Source organism: Dermacentor andersoni, chromosome 6, assembly GCF_023375885.2.
Source record: "Dermacentor andersoni chromosome 6, qqDerAnde1_hic_scaffold, whole genome shotgun sequence".
Lineage (NCBI taxonomy): Eukaryota > Metazoa > Arthropoda > Arachnida > Ixodida > Ixodidae > Dermacentor > Dermacentor andersoni.
In genome coordinates this window covers 114115122-114131117 of record NC_092819.1, presented here as the reverse complement: position 1 = coordinate 114131117, position 15996 = coordinate 114115122, and the positions used below count along the sequence as shown (strand labels likewise).

At 42.2% G+C, this 15996-nt stretch overlaps 1 protein-coding gene across 1 annotated transcript in view; it reads right to left on the bottom strand.

The window, feature by feature from the left end:
• The window catches only part of LOC140219093 (uncharacterized), a 111530-nt gene that overhangs the window by 32583 nt on the left and 62951 nt on the right, over nucleotides 1-15996 (bottom strand). Inside the window, exon 2 of the mRNA XM_072288976.1 lies at nucleotides 9422-9582. Within this exon, the coding sequence (XP_072145077.1) occupies nucleotides 9422-9582 (161 nt within the window). The remainder of the gene's footprint in view (nucleotides 1-9421; nucleotides 9583-15996) is intronic.

The window sequence follows — 15996 nt, the reverse complement described above, 5'->3', positions numbered from 1 at the left end:
CATTCCCCGGCTCGCGATTCTCTTTACCTCCACGTGCCTTGTTCATTGGCTTGCTTCACGGCTTCAGACAGACACCGCCGTGATGAAGAGCTGGCCAGTTGCACCCGCGCGTAAAAATCTAGAGGCTTGTCTACGTTACCGGCGAGGTAACTCGCCGCACGCCGTTCGCGGGCCGCTGTTCTACGATGGTTTTTCTCGCGAACGGCGAGATTTCTTTGCCGTAGAGAGGATGGTACCGGGACCCATTTGTGCGGCAGCCGTACAGCGAAGTGGTTAATCAGCGGCCGAGGGGTGGTCACTCTGCCACCGCCGGCAGCCTCACCGCCGCTGATCGTTCGGCAGCGCCAATACCGTCTCTAGGCCTTCGCCGGTTCACTTGAAATCTAAAGCTGACGGCGCTTCGGAATAAATCACGGACGCTGACAAGCCACAACAGATTTTTACCGTTGTGGTCGGTCTTCGCAATAATTATACACAAAGAAGATAATACGCTAATATCAACGGTACCTTCGCCTGCGATGCGAGCACAGTCGAGCCGGTTGTCCGCCATCTGTAGCCGCGCACTACAGCTCATCACAAGTATCGGAGATATTTATTTACATAAAATGTTAAAATGTACAACATAGGCATCACGTTATATAATTAAATTATTTTGCTTGGAACGAAAGCTGCAGCCGATGTTTGCGTCGCTGGTGGCGCGCAGGTTCGAAGTCGTTGATTGGCCCGTTGGTCGTGTGGTGCACCCGCCGAACGGCCGTCTAGTTTAGACACCACTCGTGCGGCAGACGTTCTACTGCACTGGATGCTGGTTCGCCGTTACGGCATGTTTGCCGGTGGCGTAGAAGTGCCTTAGGCGTTCCAGTCCATGGGTTAGCCGATTGATTACAGTTGCAACGGGCACTCAAAAGTATAGTATAAACAGGTAAAGATGGAATGTCGTTCCGACATAGGCAAAACATTAGAGCGAATATCTAAAAACATTGGTGGGCGACCCTAATCGATGACTTGTCTCTTGATGGCACTTGCACGTCGGCGTTGGTGTTCTTTACGTTAAACGAGCGAAAGTCTTTCCCCTGGCACGATATGCTGGCGAGGAGCGAGGGATGGCGAGGTGGTGACGCGCCCGGCACCTGGCGGGGTGTAGCGCCCTAGCGAGCGGCGCATGAAGAAACGCACCTTACGGCCCTCTCCGGTGCTTACGTCAGAACATATACCGAGACCGCGCGCCCAGCTGTCGCGAGCAGGCGAGTGAGCAGGTGAACGCCTGGAGAGGATAAGCGAGAGAGGAGGGAGTGACGTCACATCCACTCTGCTAGGCACAGTCTATGCCAGGTAACTGTTTTCTTAAATATCACGCCACCTTCTTCTGTTGTGATGTCATTTGCAGCGTCATTACTTCCGCTTTCTACTTCCGGGTTTCCAATAGTTTAGCCGAAGTCGTGCTCACGTGGCGGGTCTCTAATGTCTATGATTCTGTGCTTTGGTGTGCGGTAATCTGTGATTTCTAGTTACTTCTAATTATTCGAGCACTTGAGTAACTGAACTTGTAAATAAACTTATGCTCACATGCCTTATATAAAACGAAACCCATGAATTTTGTACTGTGCTTCCTTTGTATATGTTTTTTTATTTATTTTCCATTTCGCTCCGGTCGTCTCACGAGGTGAACCGGAATTGCTGTGCAAGAAACAAGAGTGGCACTCGATGCTCGTACCATTAAAGCAAAGCATTGTGAGCGGCAAAGCAAACAATTTGAATGAAACTATGCCATGTTATACAAAAAATAATCTCCTGATAAATTTTTAATGACGATCACTGTAACTGTTAATTCCATTGATACATTTATAATGGGTGGTGCTTGCGCTAGGAATATCTTTCGTTTGTTTGGCCTTAAACGATTTTTCAAATGTGTTTTCACGAAGAACAATAACTATCCGCGACCTTTTCTATTGCCTTTGCCTCCTATTTGAGATATCTCATACGTGATAGTGGAGCCAATATTCTATTGCTGAAACTTCCTTAAGAAACTCTTCCGGGTCAAACAAAATCTTTAATGGTTTTTGAAGCGCCATGCAAAGTAGCGCGCAAAATATTTATCTGTAGCGTACATATTTAAATAAACCTTTGTAACAGAAAACTCTAATATAGAATTACTCGTGGATTTCATTGTCTTCAACATCATGCAAAATCGTTGAGCATGTCATTCGTAATGATGCAGCTCTGTTTCTAAAGGATCACAGTGTATTTAGCAATGTACAACATGCTTTTAAGTGCAATCTTTTAGCCAGAACTCAACTCGCTGATACCACTCATCACTTCGTTAGCGCCTGTATTGATAGAAAACAATTGAAAGCATGTCATGTTCATAAATATTCGACAGATATTTCACAATATACGGAGCGAATCACTAAAAAAATAAAGGTAGCTGATATGAATGATAAAAATTGCTTGAAAGGATAGAAGCTAATTGTCAAATAATAAAACGGTTCAAAGAACTGAATAATTTTTGTAAGGCTGCATTTGTTGAATCTGGTATCCGACACGGATGGTCTCTCGCTCCTCTTTAGCTTCTTCCTACATCTTAATGAGATTGTTGAATACATCTCTATCTTCGCTCACATCCTTTCAATATGAAGTACGAAGAACGAAAGAAATAAAGATATTACCTTGGGCCCATAAATGGCAATTTGATGCCCGTGTAGATCAAACATTGCACACGAAAATGAGTGCTACTAACTTTGTTACGGTAGCATCTTGCCGAGTATAATTATCTTACAGTATCAATTACTAACTTTTTCTTTTGCAGTCATCATGTCGATATAGTTCTACGTAACTGTCTTTGTAAACTGCCTTTTTACGGCGATAGATTAAGCGTTCAACCCCCGCAGCCTGTTTCGTCGCTGATCATACAATTGTCCGACCTGTATTACATTCTGCAGCAGTATGGGATCATGTTAAGAAGAGTAAGATTCGTAAGCTACAGAACATGAAAAAATATTGAGCTGTAATTTTTTTATATTTCATACACGCGCAGATCTGCCCCGAGATTTTTAGGCGAAGTCGATTGCCGTCTGGAGCGCAAAGAATTCATAACTGTTGCTGCAAAAATTTTGTTCAGCCAATGTCTAGTCACTACAAAATGACCATATCACATTTGTTTCCATATTCTACCGCTTACTTTCGACGGAAGCCACATTCGAAGCCCATAACACCCTTTCTCACAAGAAATAATTACTGAACATGTTCCTGTTTTTAAACCGTCGCAGAATGAAATAAGCTGACTGCTGATATCGTAATACAAGGATGACTGATGTTATTTGGATCACACTTTTTTATTTTAGTTATTTACAGTACCAGGAGAAATACCAGTACCAGTTATTTACAGGAGAGGCAACATAAAGGAGGTAAAAATGATGTACAGAAAAGGCACAGTATAAGTAACAATGATAAATTATGCTCGCTCACTGATTTACACATCGTAGACAAAAAGCAATAGTTGTTGATCACCATAGAAATCTCATGATACACTTCAATATACAAGTTGGGAATGATAGGTAAATACATACATAGTTAATTTGCAAAAATAGTACTTATACAATAACAGGTCACATGATACATTGAACGCAAGTTACATGATTTACATGTAGTTAACCAAAGCATTTCTAAATTGAACAGGATTACTTATACTAGCAATAGATGCTGGCAGACCATTCCATTCGTTGCATGTTTTAGGTAAGAATGATTGCGAATGTGTTAGTGTGCTTGAGCGAGGCACATGTACCTCATGCGTATGATCTCTACGTGAGGAGATGAATGGTGCTGGATTAATCGATGCCGACCAAAGCGCTGCGTTCTGGTAGTAAATCTTATGAAATAAGCATAGGCGTGATTGTTTCGTGCGGGTTAACAGCGAAGGTAGGTTAAGTGTAGCCTGCATTTGTGTTACGCTTGCCGTACGATGATAATTAGCTAGTATAAACCGAGCGGAGCAATTCTGGACACTTTCAAGGCAGTTAATTGAGATGGCATGATGTGGGTCCCATACTGATGATGCATATTCCAACTGTGGACCGACATATGTCGCGTATAACAAATGTTTGAGCAATAATGGTGCGAGCGAGAAGTTTCTGCTAAGATATCCAAGTGCGCGATTAGCTTTGCTTGTTATAAAGTCGATATGGTACTTCCAGGATAAGTTATAGGTTATATGGACACCCAGATATTTGTAGTTTCTTGCTTGCGCTCTCTAAAGGAATGTTATCAAGTAAATAGGCAGGACAAGCTTCATTAGTACGGGATATTCGCATCGATTTACATTTCTTGACCTTAGGCTGCATGCGCCATTTTATAGTCCAGTTATGCAGTGTGTTTAAATCGTCCTGAAGAGATGAAATATTACCGTTATTAGTAATTTTACGATATATTACGCAGTCATCTGCGAAAAGACGAATTTTAGACGGAATGTTATCAGGTAAATCGTTAACATAGATAAAAAACAACAGCAGTCCAAGCACAAACCCTTGCGGAACGCCAGATTTGGCGAGTGTTAAAGTTGAATTAAATTTATTGGCGCTTACAAATTGCATGCAGTGTTAGAAATGCTTGTATCCAATTAATTACATTAGTATCAATGTTTAGTGATCAGAGTTTACATAGCAGTAATGTGTGGTGTACTTTGTCAAAAGCTTTAGCAAAATCAAGAAATATACAGTCCATAAGAAAGCCTGCGTTCAAGTTGGAATGCAAGTCGTTAGTAAAGCAAAGAAGCTGGGTATCAGGAGAATGTTTTACGAAAACCATGTTGGCTAGATGTAAAGAAGTTGTTAGTTTCAAGATGATTGATTACGTGAGAATAAATTACGTGCTCCATTATCTTACAGGGCACTGAAGTCAAAGTAATGGGCCTATAATTAGAAGGGTTATGCGTATCACCAAATTTATGAATCGGAATGATCTTAGCCGTTTTCTAATCTAAAGGCAATGTGCCGTTGTGAAGCGACTGAGAAAGAAGTAATTGTAAAATTATTTAACAATACTCACTAGTACTGTGTAAGAATTTAATGTTAATTCCACCAACACCACATGACTATTTTAATTCTAACTTATTTATAATCGATTTATTACCGTTACTATTAAATGCTATGGGATCCATGTGGGCGTATTTTTTTGGGTCGTATTTCGGGAGGAGTAGCACGCGAAAACGGCGAAAAGGCCTGTACGAACGTGTCATTTAGCACATCAGCGCATGCGTGGTCTGCGATTGCTTTCCCAGTTAGTGAAGTTAGAGTAACCATTCTATTTCTATCGCCTTTCTTATTATTCCAGAATGCATTATTGTTAGTTTTCAGTAGCCTGGGAAGGGTAACGTTGTAGTAGAAAAATTTCGCAGACCGTAAATTAGAAAAGTACGTGGCGGCAGAGGATTTGTATGAGAACCAATGTTCAGGATTTAGTGACCATTTAGCGACACGAAATAGGCGTTTCTTTTTGTTACTTAGTCAGCTGAGGTGTCTGTTATACCACGGTGCGTTACTGTTTGAATATATACGTCGGACTGGATTATAACGATTTATTAGATCAGATACTTTTTCTTTAAAGAGGCGCCAATTTGTCTCGACAGAACGATCAAGATGGCAGAGCAGAAACGTGTCAAGAAAGGAAGCAAGTTCGTTTTTTTTTGCCGAGAAGTTAGCCTTTTTATAATCTTTTATTTCCTTAAATCGTTTACGTTTCAGTGGCAGTGATATTGTGATTGTGAAGTGTAATGTATCGTGGTCGTTAAGGCCAGGTAAGTGCGTTATCAGGGATATAATATCAGCTGATGATGTCAGCACGAGATCAAGTAATGATGAAGTAGTGCCTGCTACACGTGTTGGAATAACGACCGTTTTTACTAAGGTAAAGGCAGAACATATTGCGATAAACTGATTAGCCTCGCTGGATGATGTGTTAGAGAAGGAACATGTGCTCGACCAATTTATATTATTTACTTGATTTAACCACGTCTTCGTTGCTTTGTTTGCTTATATTTTTGCAATTTCTTTGGGAAATTATGTTGCTCATGTGAACAATATTATAGTTAGTGTTGTGAAAATGTCTTATAATTGTTAATTTCTCAAGCACCTGTTTATCGCGCGGCACTTTCTGCTGTTTCGCCGGCTTTTAGAACATGTAGAAACTCTTTGTTTCACGTATTGAGCGACATAAAGAAGGATCCTGTATTTTTCATGACAGCCTACAAACTCCTGATTGACAGTTTCGCTTTGATTAAATCACTTGAGAGATGAATAAATAATAAAAGCTAATTAGGTGGTTGCGTGAAATAAAAAAAAAATCTCAATTGCTCCAGGCAGCGCCAAAATGCATTACCTTGGTTTACGCCCTTCTACGTAACACCTCAATATTTTTACCCTTTGGCGCAAGTTACGTGGGACTCGCCTTACAAAATGCTGCGTTGGGTTATATCAAAGTAACTCAGACACTAAATTCCATTGTTGCCGCCTGAAATAGCTGGAGACATGTTTGTGCAAACTGTCTTCGCTGCAACTTCATCGCAAAACTCTTCGCCAGATCGGTCGGCAACCGCATTTTGCTGCGTTTAGCTCATGCCGGCTTGATTTAAAATGCACCCATTTGCGCGCGACCACCAGACAGCAATGATTGTTCCGTAGGTAACTGAAGAACGGCTTCTGTTCTCTGAAACAGCCTTACCTATCACCACCACAACAGGTTTGAAATGTTGCGCACTGTCACTGCCGTTCACTTTCACTTTATTTCCCTAAAGATCCCTTTTCGGGGTATTACATAAGGGGGGGGGGGGCACAAAAAATATGAGAAACAAAGAATATCAAAATGTTACAAGGCATAATGCGAGGTAATTTCTTCTATGAAGGCAGATGAGCTGGGTATATAAACCATGTTGTGCGCAAGGCCATTCCAGTCTTTGGCTGTTCGAGAGAAAAGAGAAGATGCAAAAGTGATTGTACGCGCGCGTGGACGAGCTACGTTTAAGGAATGTCCTATGCGATGTGGTATGCGCGAAGGTGGCAAGATATATGGTGCACGATTGAGTATACTGTGGTAGAATTTGTGAAATAACGATAACCGGGCAATTAAACGGCGGTGGGAAAGGGTTTAATGCCATATTCCGCTTTTAAAGAAGTTACGCTGACATCGTATGAAAAAGCGGAGTGAATAAACCGGATGGCCCGATTCTGAAATGCCTCAAGGGCGGTAATGAGGAAAGTCTGGTGAGGGCTCCAAATGGCTGGTGCGTATTCTAGTTGGGGTCGTATTAGTGTCTTATAAGCTGACAGTTTCACATGCTGCGGTTCGTTCTTTAAGTGACGTCGTACGAACCCATGTGATTTGTTAGCTGAACAAATAACATTAGTCACATGCACACACCAGTCCAGATCATTTGAGACGGTAACACCCAGGTACTCATAATTGTTTACACACTGAATTTGTTCGTTAGTGATTTCGTACTGAAATACCAAAGTGTTAGAACGGCGAGAGAACGACATTTCTTCACATTTAGTAGGATTTAGGACCATTAACCGCCGTTGACACCAATTTCAAATGTTGTTTAAGTTTTCCTGAAGGGCGATTCGATCATTATCGTTAGTAACTGAGCGGTAAATGAAACGATCATCAGCGTACATGCAGGTTTTGCACGACAAGTGTAATGATAGATCAATAATGTATATTAAATATAGGAGGGGGCCTGTACTGAGCGCTGAGGGGTGCCTGACGTTACGGGTAGTGGCTCAGAAGTATTGTTATTGACGTACACCGACTGAATGCGATTAGTGAGGAATTGTTCTATCCATGTTAAAACTGCAGGATGTAGTTTTAACCGTGAAAGTTTTAGGAGCAGTCATTGGTGAGCTACTTTGTCGAAGGCTATTGCGAAGTCAAGAAAAATTGCGTCATTTTGTATGTTAATATCGAGATTTGAGTGTAGATCATGAAGAAAAATAGCCAATTGTGTTTCGCAAGTTAGTCCCTTGCGGAATCCGTGCTGGGAATGGTCAAAGAAATTGTTAGTATCAAGGAAGTTAAATATACGGGTGAATAGGACATGTTCCATAATCTTACAGGGCACCGGCGTGATGGAAATGGGGCGGCCCATATGGCCCATATGGTCTTTTGTTTTGTCTATGAATATACTTCTCAAATGGCGGATCTACTCCTCTACGCAACACAGGATGCTCTCGACAAGGACTCCAAAGTTATTATGAAACGCAATTGTTACCGTCTAGCAAAGACATGGTGCCCCATTGTTACATATAAAACGCCCGCTTCTTCGCCACAGCCACTTTTGTTTCACTTTCTAGGCAAGGTCTGCTGTGGGACTCTTGGCAAGAACACACCAAATAAGAACACCCTAATGAATAAATGAAATAGGCTTGTCCCGGAAATGACCTCCTTCCTTTTGCGAAGTGCTTTAGGAAGCTGCGCATTTATGGTTAAAGGCAGAGCTATCTATTTTGTCGAGGCTGGCCATATTGTGTCCGCACCTTAACACGTTCCTCAGAAAGTGAGACGAGACCGACTGGTTGGCTAGACGCGGGCACAAGTGAATTTCGCTGCGTCGCAGAAAAGGAGCTGTAGGGCTTCGGTCTATTGTGATTTGAAACACATTGAGACAGGCTTAGGTTTCAAGCTAGTTATAACGAGCTGTCAGATTCCGATGTGTTGTGAATTTTAGCTCTCCCAAATAACACTTGTCCATTTACTTATTGACCCTCTCAATGGTAAGCACTCCGCGGGAAACCAAGGTCGCACTCCTTCAGCAGCATTCAGTCGGCGAGCAAGTGCTCCCCGTCTCCGTGTGGTAGGGGGCCAGATGAGCAGAAGAAGCTTCAACATTTGTGCCGCCGTCTTCCATACACCTTCTTGCCTACAACAATTAGCCAGTATTTAGCCCATAAGTTAGCGTTGTGCGGGACATTTCACTATGTGTTTCTTCTTCATCGAACCTACTTTGCTTGCCACTGAAGGAGCTTGGCTACTGCACCGTATCGCCTTGTCCCAAACCAGGGCCACTGTTGGAAGATCTCATAAAAGAAGTCGACGAGCGTAGTCACCTCGGCTCAGAACCACGGTTCCCATGGTGAGCTCTGACAGTCCCGCCATCTGGACACTGACAGCAACGTCTCCGCCTAAGACTCGCTCAGAAATTCAGTTTTCCCCCTATGGTGACAAATACTGTGACACAAACATCCACCCTACAACGGAACGAGTAAGAGTTTACAATGTAATAACATATGTGCTTATTGACGACATGAAGAAGTTATCATGAAATTTTCAGAATTTCAACATTTTCCGCCGCAGAATTAGCACTATTTTCGCAATTGATGAAGTGTAGAATAGAAAAGTCACATGAAAAAACGATATAATATAATAGGTGGCTTACTTCATATTTCCTGTGCCATCTATCCAGGACCAAAAGTATGAAGCTTTACCAGCACTAGCGTTGTATGTTGTCAAATCCGCACGTAGGCATCCTAGCTGGTCTTCTTCTACCTCAGTGGGCAAAGCGTAAATGGCTCTTACATGAGGCAAACCTCTAATCACCTGCACGGGAAGAGCAACTTTTGTCAAAAAAGTATGAAAGAGAAAATAAATACTACATGCAAAATATGCTTCTGTACAGATGGCAAAACAATGGTAAGACAGTGAGAAAAAGACTTAGGTATCTCAGGCCATCATTATTGAGAATGTTACTTAGCCTACATTGTAAAAAACATGCAAGGCTGCTTTTATTGGACACATTATAGTCAAATCTCCTTTTCGCTAATTTTATGCTGAAAGCTTTTATGCCTTCCTGATAATAATGAAAGTTACAATTTTGAATTCTACTTATGTACCACTTGTTGATCAGTTTTAAGAGTTTAGCCTGTTGGCCTATGTAATGCGAAATGTGTGTTCTGTCCTACTTTTAATACATACAGTAGTATTTACTTCTGGAGGCTTGCTTTTTTCTTGAGGTTATGAGTACATGCAATTTCCGCTTCAGCGGCTGCTTAAAGTCATCTTACTTATTGGCTTGGCCTTTATAATGTTGTCATCTGCACTTGTAGAGATAATATTTTTTCATACTCCTAGCATCATTTCAGCAGTTTTGTGCAGGGCGGCTTTGGGATTTGCCTTGGTTTTGTTAACTGTTTCCCTTGCTTTCTCTAACGGAGGTCGATCGGAAACGTACAAGACCACAGGTCGCAATTTTTGGGTCACTAACTGCTGGCTTATGTTGTAGTGATTATTGTGCAGTATAGGACAAGGGCGTACGCAAAGGGTGTAACCGTAGTTTTAGCATAAAGGGATCGCACATCTGTTTCGAGAAAGCAATATTGTAATATTGTAAAGACAACTCATGCGTAGTGGTTCAGGTATTTCTTCAATATCAAGTACGTTATTTAGATGGCTGACTCACAAATCGTTTCGGTCTTGTGTGAGTGTCCATCGCTATTTGCTTAGCTTAGCACCCCAGGTTTCCTGCGCTCTTTTGTTATAGTATAGGAGGACATCTGCAAAGATATTATCAACACTCTGATGTCCGTATCATTTCCAAATAAGAATACTTCGAATATCATCGAGAAAAAGAAGGGCCAGGAGGCATTCACGTATATTTAGGTGCAAGGAACAAATGCAGGTTCCCAGTTATTAAGTGAAATTCTATAACCATTCTCAGGTAACCTGATAAATGCAGTAATTCTTGTACTTAACATCGAAAGCCCTGTAATGTTTCAGTGGTGTGGCAGATAATGATGCCACACGCGTAAAGGTTCCTGCTGTTCGCACAATACTACTAACAGTGAATTAAAATTAACAGTGAACTAAAATGTCGAAATGTAAACGTGACCCGTCCAGACCAAGATATCATCACTCAGCAATATTGACTCCCGGGTCCTAGACTAAACAAAAATTCATCCAATTTCGTATATCTAACATCTATAAAAATATAATAATTTGATGTTGTCTTCATCAGCCTACATTATGCCCATGGCGGGCTCGCGGGCTTGGCCCCGCGATCATGAATTACACGCATAATGTAATGAGCAGCTCAATCATGTGCCTGCAACGTTCCAAATCTCAGTACACGATCTAGTGACATGCCATTATCTAATAGTCTGGTTGCGTAGTACTTAAATTCTGCCCATATTTTCAGAACACAGTGATCGTTACATCCGTCGAAGTGTAGGACACGCATGCAGAATCATACTGAAGTCCTAAGAACGTGCTGTGTGCTCGCTCTTAGTTGTTTTGCGGGGAATCTATAATTGAAAAAAAAAATCTTGAGAAGAAGTCCAAGGGCAGATTTGAAAATATTGCGCACTAGTCAGCTGCGCTAAAAGAAGTGACACGTAAAAGCAGATACGTGAAACTGCTTTAAGATTTGACAAATATTAGTAGTAGAAACGTTATTTTACTACGAGGGAAAGGATGCCTGGGTTGTGTAGGCCAGGACTTCATTGGCCTGTGCGGCTCGCTGGCACTGTCCGGGCAGAGCAATTTGACTCTCCCAAGCCTATCTGACAAATAAGTCCTACAGAAGGCCCCCAAGGTGCAGAAAAGTTCATGACAAGAAAACTTGTCCTACGCTTGAGTAGATAAGTTTTGCCTTTGATGAACTTTACTCCAGCTTATGCACTTCTACTGAAGGAATTAGCAGTGTTCAATGCCACAGTGCTTCGAGTTAGAGCGATCGCCCTGGTAAAGCGTTGCTCCCAGGTTTGAATCACGGACCGATATGAATTTTGCTTCAACCGTGAAGGTTTCTTTCTGAGACATTGGTATGAGTTTTTTTCATTGTAGGTTCGCACTCCAGTTGGGCAGATGACAGGTATTTCCTTTCGTGCAGTAAGATTTTGGAGAGAATATTAGGCTCATCGTTATTGATGGTGCAGGTTCGGGTTAGTTGACAAAAAGAAGTTTCATTACCTCAAATCGAAAAATGGTGATAATTTATCTCGGAAAGAGAGGGTTGGAGGGAAATTAGTAATAGAGCTTGATTTCTGTACCAATATAGTTATACCAACTTGCGCAATTTTAACCCATCCACATCTCATTTGATGTGCCCCATCTCATCTGACGTCTTGAGTTTTTTTCTTTATTCTGAGAGCCGAGTAACTAATGTGAACAGTACGTCATATTTTAGAGACCCATGCGCCGAAGCATATGTCTGCAGAGTAGAAAGCATTACCTCAAAGCTGTTGACTAATTCGCATGATGCTCTCGTAGCCATAGCGAAGAATACCAGGAAGACGATGAGTAGCTTCTTTTCGACAGCAGTCATCGTAGCTGTAGTATCATGTGCAGCTCCGTCCCCATCCGGTTTCAATTTATGCTCACGTTCTGTTCACTGGTATTCCAGCCGTTTAATTTCACTGCTGCTGCAAGAACACGTGTCAATGTCAGCCTTCGTTTCGCTGTTAAGTCATCTAAAATAGCCGTCACACATTCCTGCGCTGTGTTTCCATTAATAATATGTTGCAAGCATTTCTGTACGAAAAAAAAAATAATGAGCAACGCGAACATGGTAGAAGCATTTTTTTACAAAAATGATTAGTACCGCGATAGCGTGGTTTTATGCTTTCAGTGATCTGAGATAGGGTGTTGCGTATATGTCTCTATTGCAGCTTTCTGTAATGCTGCTGCTTACTCCTGTATTTTATTATTTCAGTTGAAAATTAGGAACCACACTTCACGCTTTGAAGAAGAAATCACTGAATGGGGACGGAGTTATCAAGGTGCCACAGATTATAAGTGAAGGACTAAATATTCGGAGGGAGTAAATTTCGTGCTCCCAGCCCACGTACTTTCTTTCACATTCCTCACTCACTCTCTGAAATCAATTTTACTCGGAGATTTCTCCACTTCAAAACTTGTCCAGCCCATATCACCTTGTAAAGCTTCAGTTATAATCTTCCCTTGACCGCCATATATGAGGCGTCCCATTGACCTTTGGTTACCATCGAGTCCTGATTGTATCCCTGAGTTGGAGATAACAACCGCATTCCCACATGCATGTTCTGCAACTATTACACATTTCCTCATACCGCACAACACCTGGTGGCTATTGTATCCCCATAGTTCCCTGCGTTTTATTATGGCTCACAGTTCGTAGGTCCCCTACTGGCCAAAGAAGGAACTCCCCTGAACAGTGAAATGCATTTGGCCAGCCTGGCCCCTTACTGGTAGATAGAATGAACGTCCAAACATGTGAATGATGCATACTCGTCCTTGGGATTAATTACAAAACAGAAATTAACCAAATAAGGCTCGTGTACGGCGGTTAAAAGGTTAAATCTGCAACTGAAATACAGTACTTGTGAGGCTGGTTCTTGTACGTATCTATTCATGTCACTACCGCGTGATCATCTTGCTTAGTTCTAAATTCTTGCGCAGTAAAGTAAGCACTGAAACATGTAATATTATTTCTTAATGGTTGTATATCCGCTCTAGGCGATATATATATATATATATATGTAGAGAGAGAGAGAGATAAACATTATTGGAAATGAAAAAAATTAAGGAGGGGTGGTCGGAACGCCCCAGTCAAGGGCCCCACTGGCCTCTAGCACCATCCTGGCCTGGATAATTAAGGATTTTTGCCCTGCCAAGTCGGAACGGGCGAACTGTGCCTCCCGCTGCTCCATTTTCTGATTGCTGTTTGGCCTATGAGGGTATCAGTGCACTCCCAGGTTACCTGTGTTAATGTGGGTATGCCACTGCACCAAGGGCCGTTGGCCCTATAGCGAGTGCGATACAAGGTGTTAAACAATTTTAGATGGGGGAATACCCCAGTCTGTGTTTTGCACTAATTGGCGGCCTCTTTCCCGTTAAGTTGTGGGTGAAGCGGCGGGTATTTTCTCCGGACTGCAGGCACATGATTGAGCTGCTCATTACATTATGCGTGTAATTCATGATCGCGGGGCCAAGCCCGCGAGCCCGCCATGGGCATAATGTAGGCTGATGAAGACAACATCAAATTATTATATTTTTATAGATGTTAGATATACGAAATTGGATGAATTTTTGTTTAGTCTAGGACCCGGGAGTCAATATTGCTGAGTGATGATATCTTGGTCTGGACGGGTCACGTTTACATTTCGACATTTTAGTTCACTGTTAATTTTAATTCACTGTTAGTAGTATTGTGCGAACAGCAGGAACCTTTGGCATTTAAGTTGATGGGATTTTGAGAGGGATAGTGTGAGTGTTTGGGGTTAAAACAGGACGCCGCCGCTCGGTTGGTACACCCTCGAGCTAACGCGTCAGCCTGCACGTTTCCTTTTACCCCCGCATGTTCCGGGCACCAGAGCGGGCGATTACGGTGGTTGAAAAATTTGGGAATTATCGCAAAGCGAGCCGCAGTCACGTGCCTCTTGAGAAAGATGCGACATGTCAGATGGGAGTCGGATACCACAACCGAGTCCCTTCGCACACACTCTGCGTGAGCGAGATAATCCTTCAGGTAATCAGAAGTGTGCGTTTAGGATTATCGTGGACTCGTTTGGCAGAAATGTGTCTATTTAATAATGACTCATTTTAGTAAGTTGGTTTCATAGAACACGAATTGTTTTATGATCACTAAAGGCAGCAAGACCAATTTCCGCGCGCTCAATATTTGACTCATCATCAGTCGTCGGGTAAACTTGTAAACAACGTACTTTGGTACACTTTAAACAGGCGAAGACCACAACTGGTATAGTAACACTCGTAACACGGTGTTCAGGCAGTATATTGAATCACGATAGTGTGCTCATAAAAGTTACAACTAAAATCACAAGGTGGTATATTGAACTAATATAATCACATTAAACACACGCTCATATATAGGTATCGGAAATCAGTTCATTGCAAGCCTGCAAGCTGGAAGAAGCTTCAAGAAAGTGAAAATTGTTTTCCACACACTCGAGTTACTTCGTGACTTAATAATATATCAAAAATAGCATTGGTATTTTACTTATGGGGCTTGAATGAAGCAGTGCCATACTCAGCATTTACCAAGTTAGAAAGATGCAATAAGATGCTGCAGGGAAGGGCGGTTTAGTGAATTGACAGCTGCGCCGGCGCCGAAGCGTGAGTCATTAGCATAGATTCCAGCTGCATAGGCGCGGGCTCACGCCTCGTGCACTCGCTTCGTTTCCGTTCAGTTCAATCTCGGGGAACAGGTGGGACGGCCACGCGTTGTACGTTCCCCCGATATAAGGGCAGCCTTCGACGAGCGGCGGCGAGAACTCGCCCGTGAAAGGGCTCGCCATCGGCGCACCGATCCAGCCGTTAGATCCAGCCGAGCCCACGGATTTCGAGACTAGCGAGAAGAAGATCCCCAGATGAGGGAGTGGTGGCCGTATCAATCTACCACCGTTACCTGTTGGTTACTTAACTGTGCCGAAGGTCACGTGAACGCAGGAAAAGCTTCGATTACCCCCATATTCCGGTGAAGGAGAAGGTCTGGTCATTTTTTTTGCATTTCATTGAAGTACTCCGGTGCAGCCTCATCGATTCAGTAATTTATCTACAGCAGTACGTCGTGAAATTTGTAGTTACTTTGATAAACAAGCTAACAACGTCAGTATTCTTATCTACAAAATTATTAAGCTATAAAATTGCAGAAAAGCAGCAACTCCTCCTGAACTATTATTTACCGGTTCATCATTGTATCACAGAAAAAAAAAGTAATTATGTAGACCAGGGACTTTGCAATGCGGTGACTGCTCTACAAGCTACCCTTCCAGCTCTACATCTACGTTCCACTAGTTAATGCGGTACCCTCCACTACTTTGAACCTCTTTAGTCAATGTTTCGTTTTAAGACATTAAACTCTAATTTCTTGTCTCATGTAAATGGACTTGGGTCTTGAAGCATTCTTGCAATAATTTAGTAAATATTGACACGTGTACTTTTGTAGTCTTTTCTTGCGGATTGCATTTCACCCGCTAACTTAATGTTATCGCTTAGTGGCAAGACACACCAGCATGA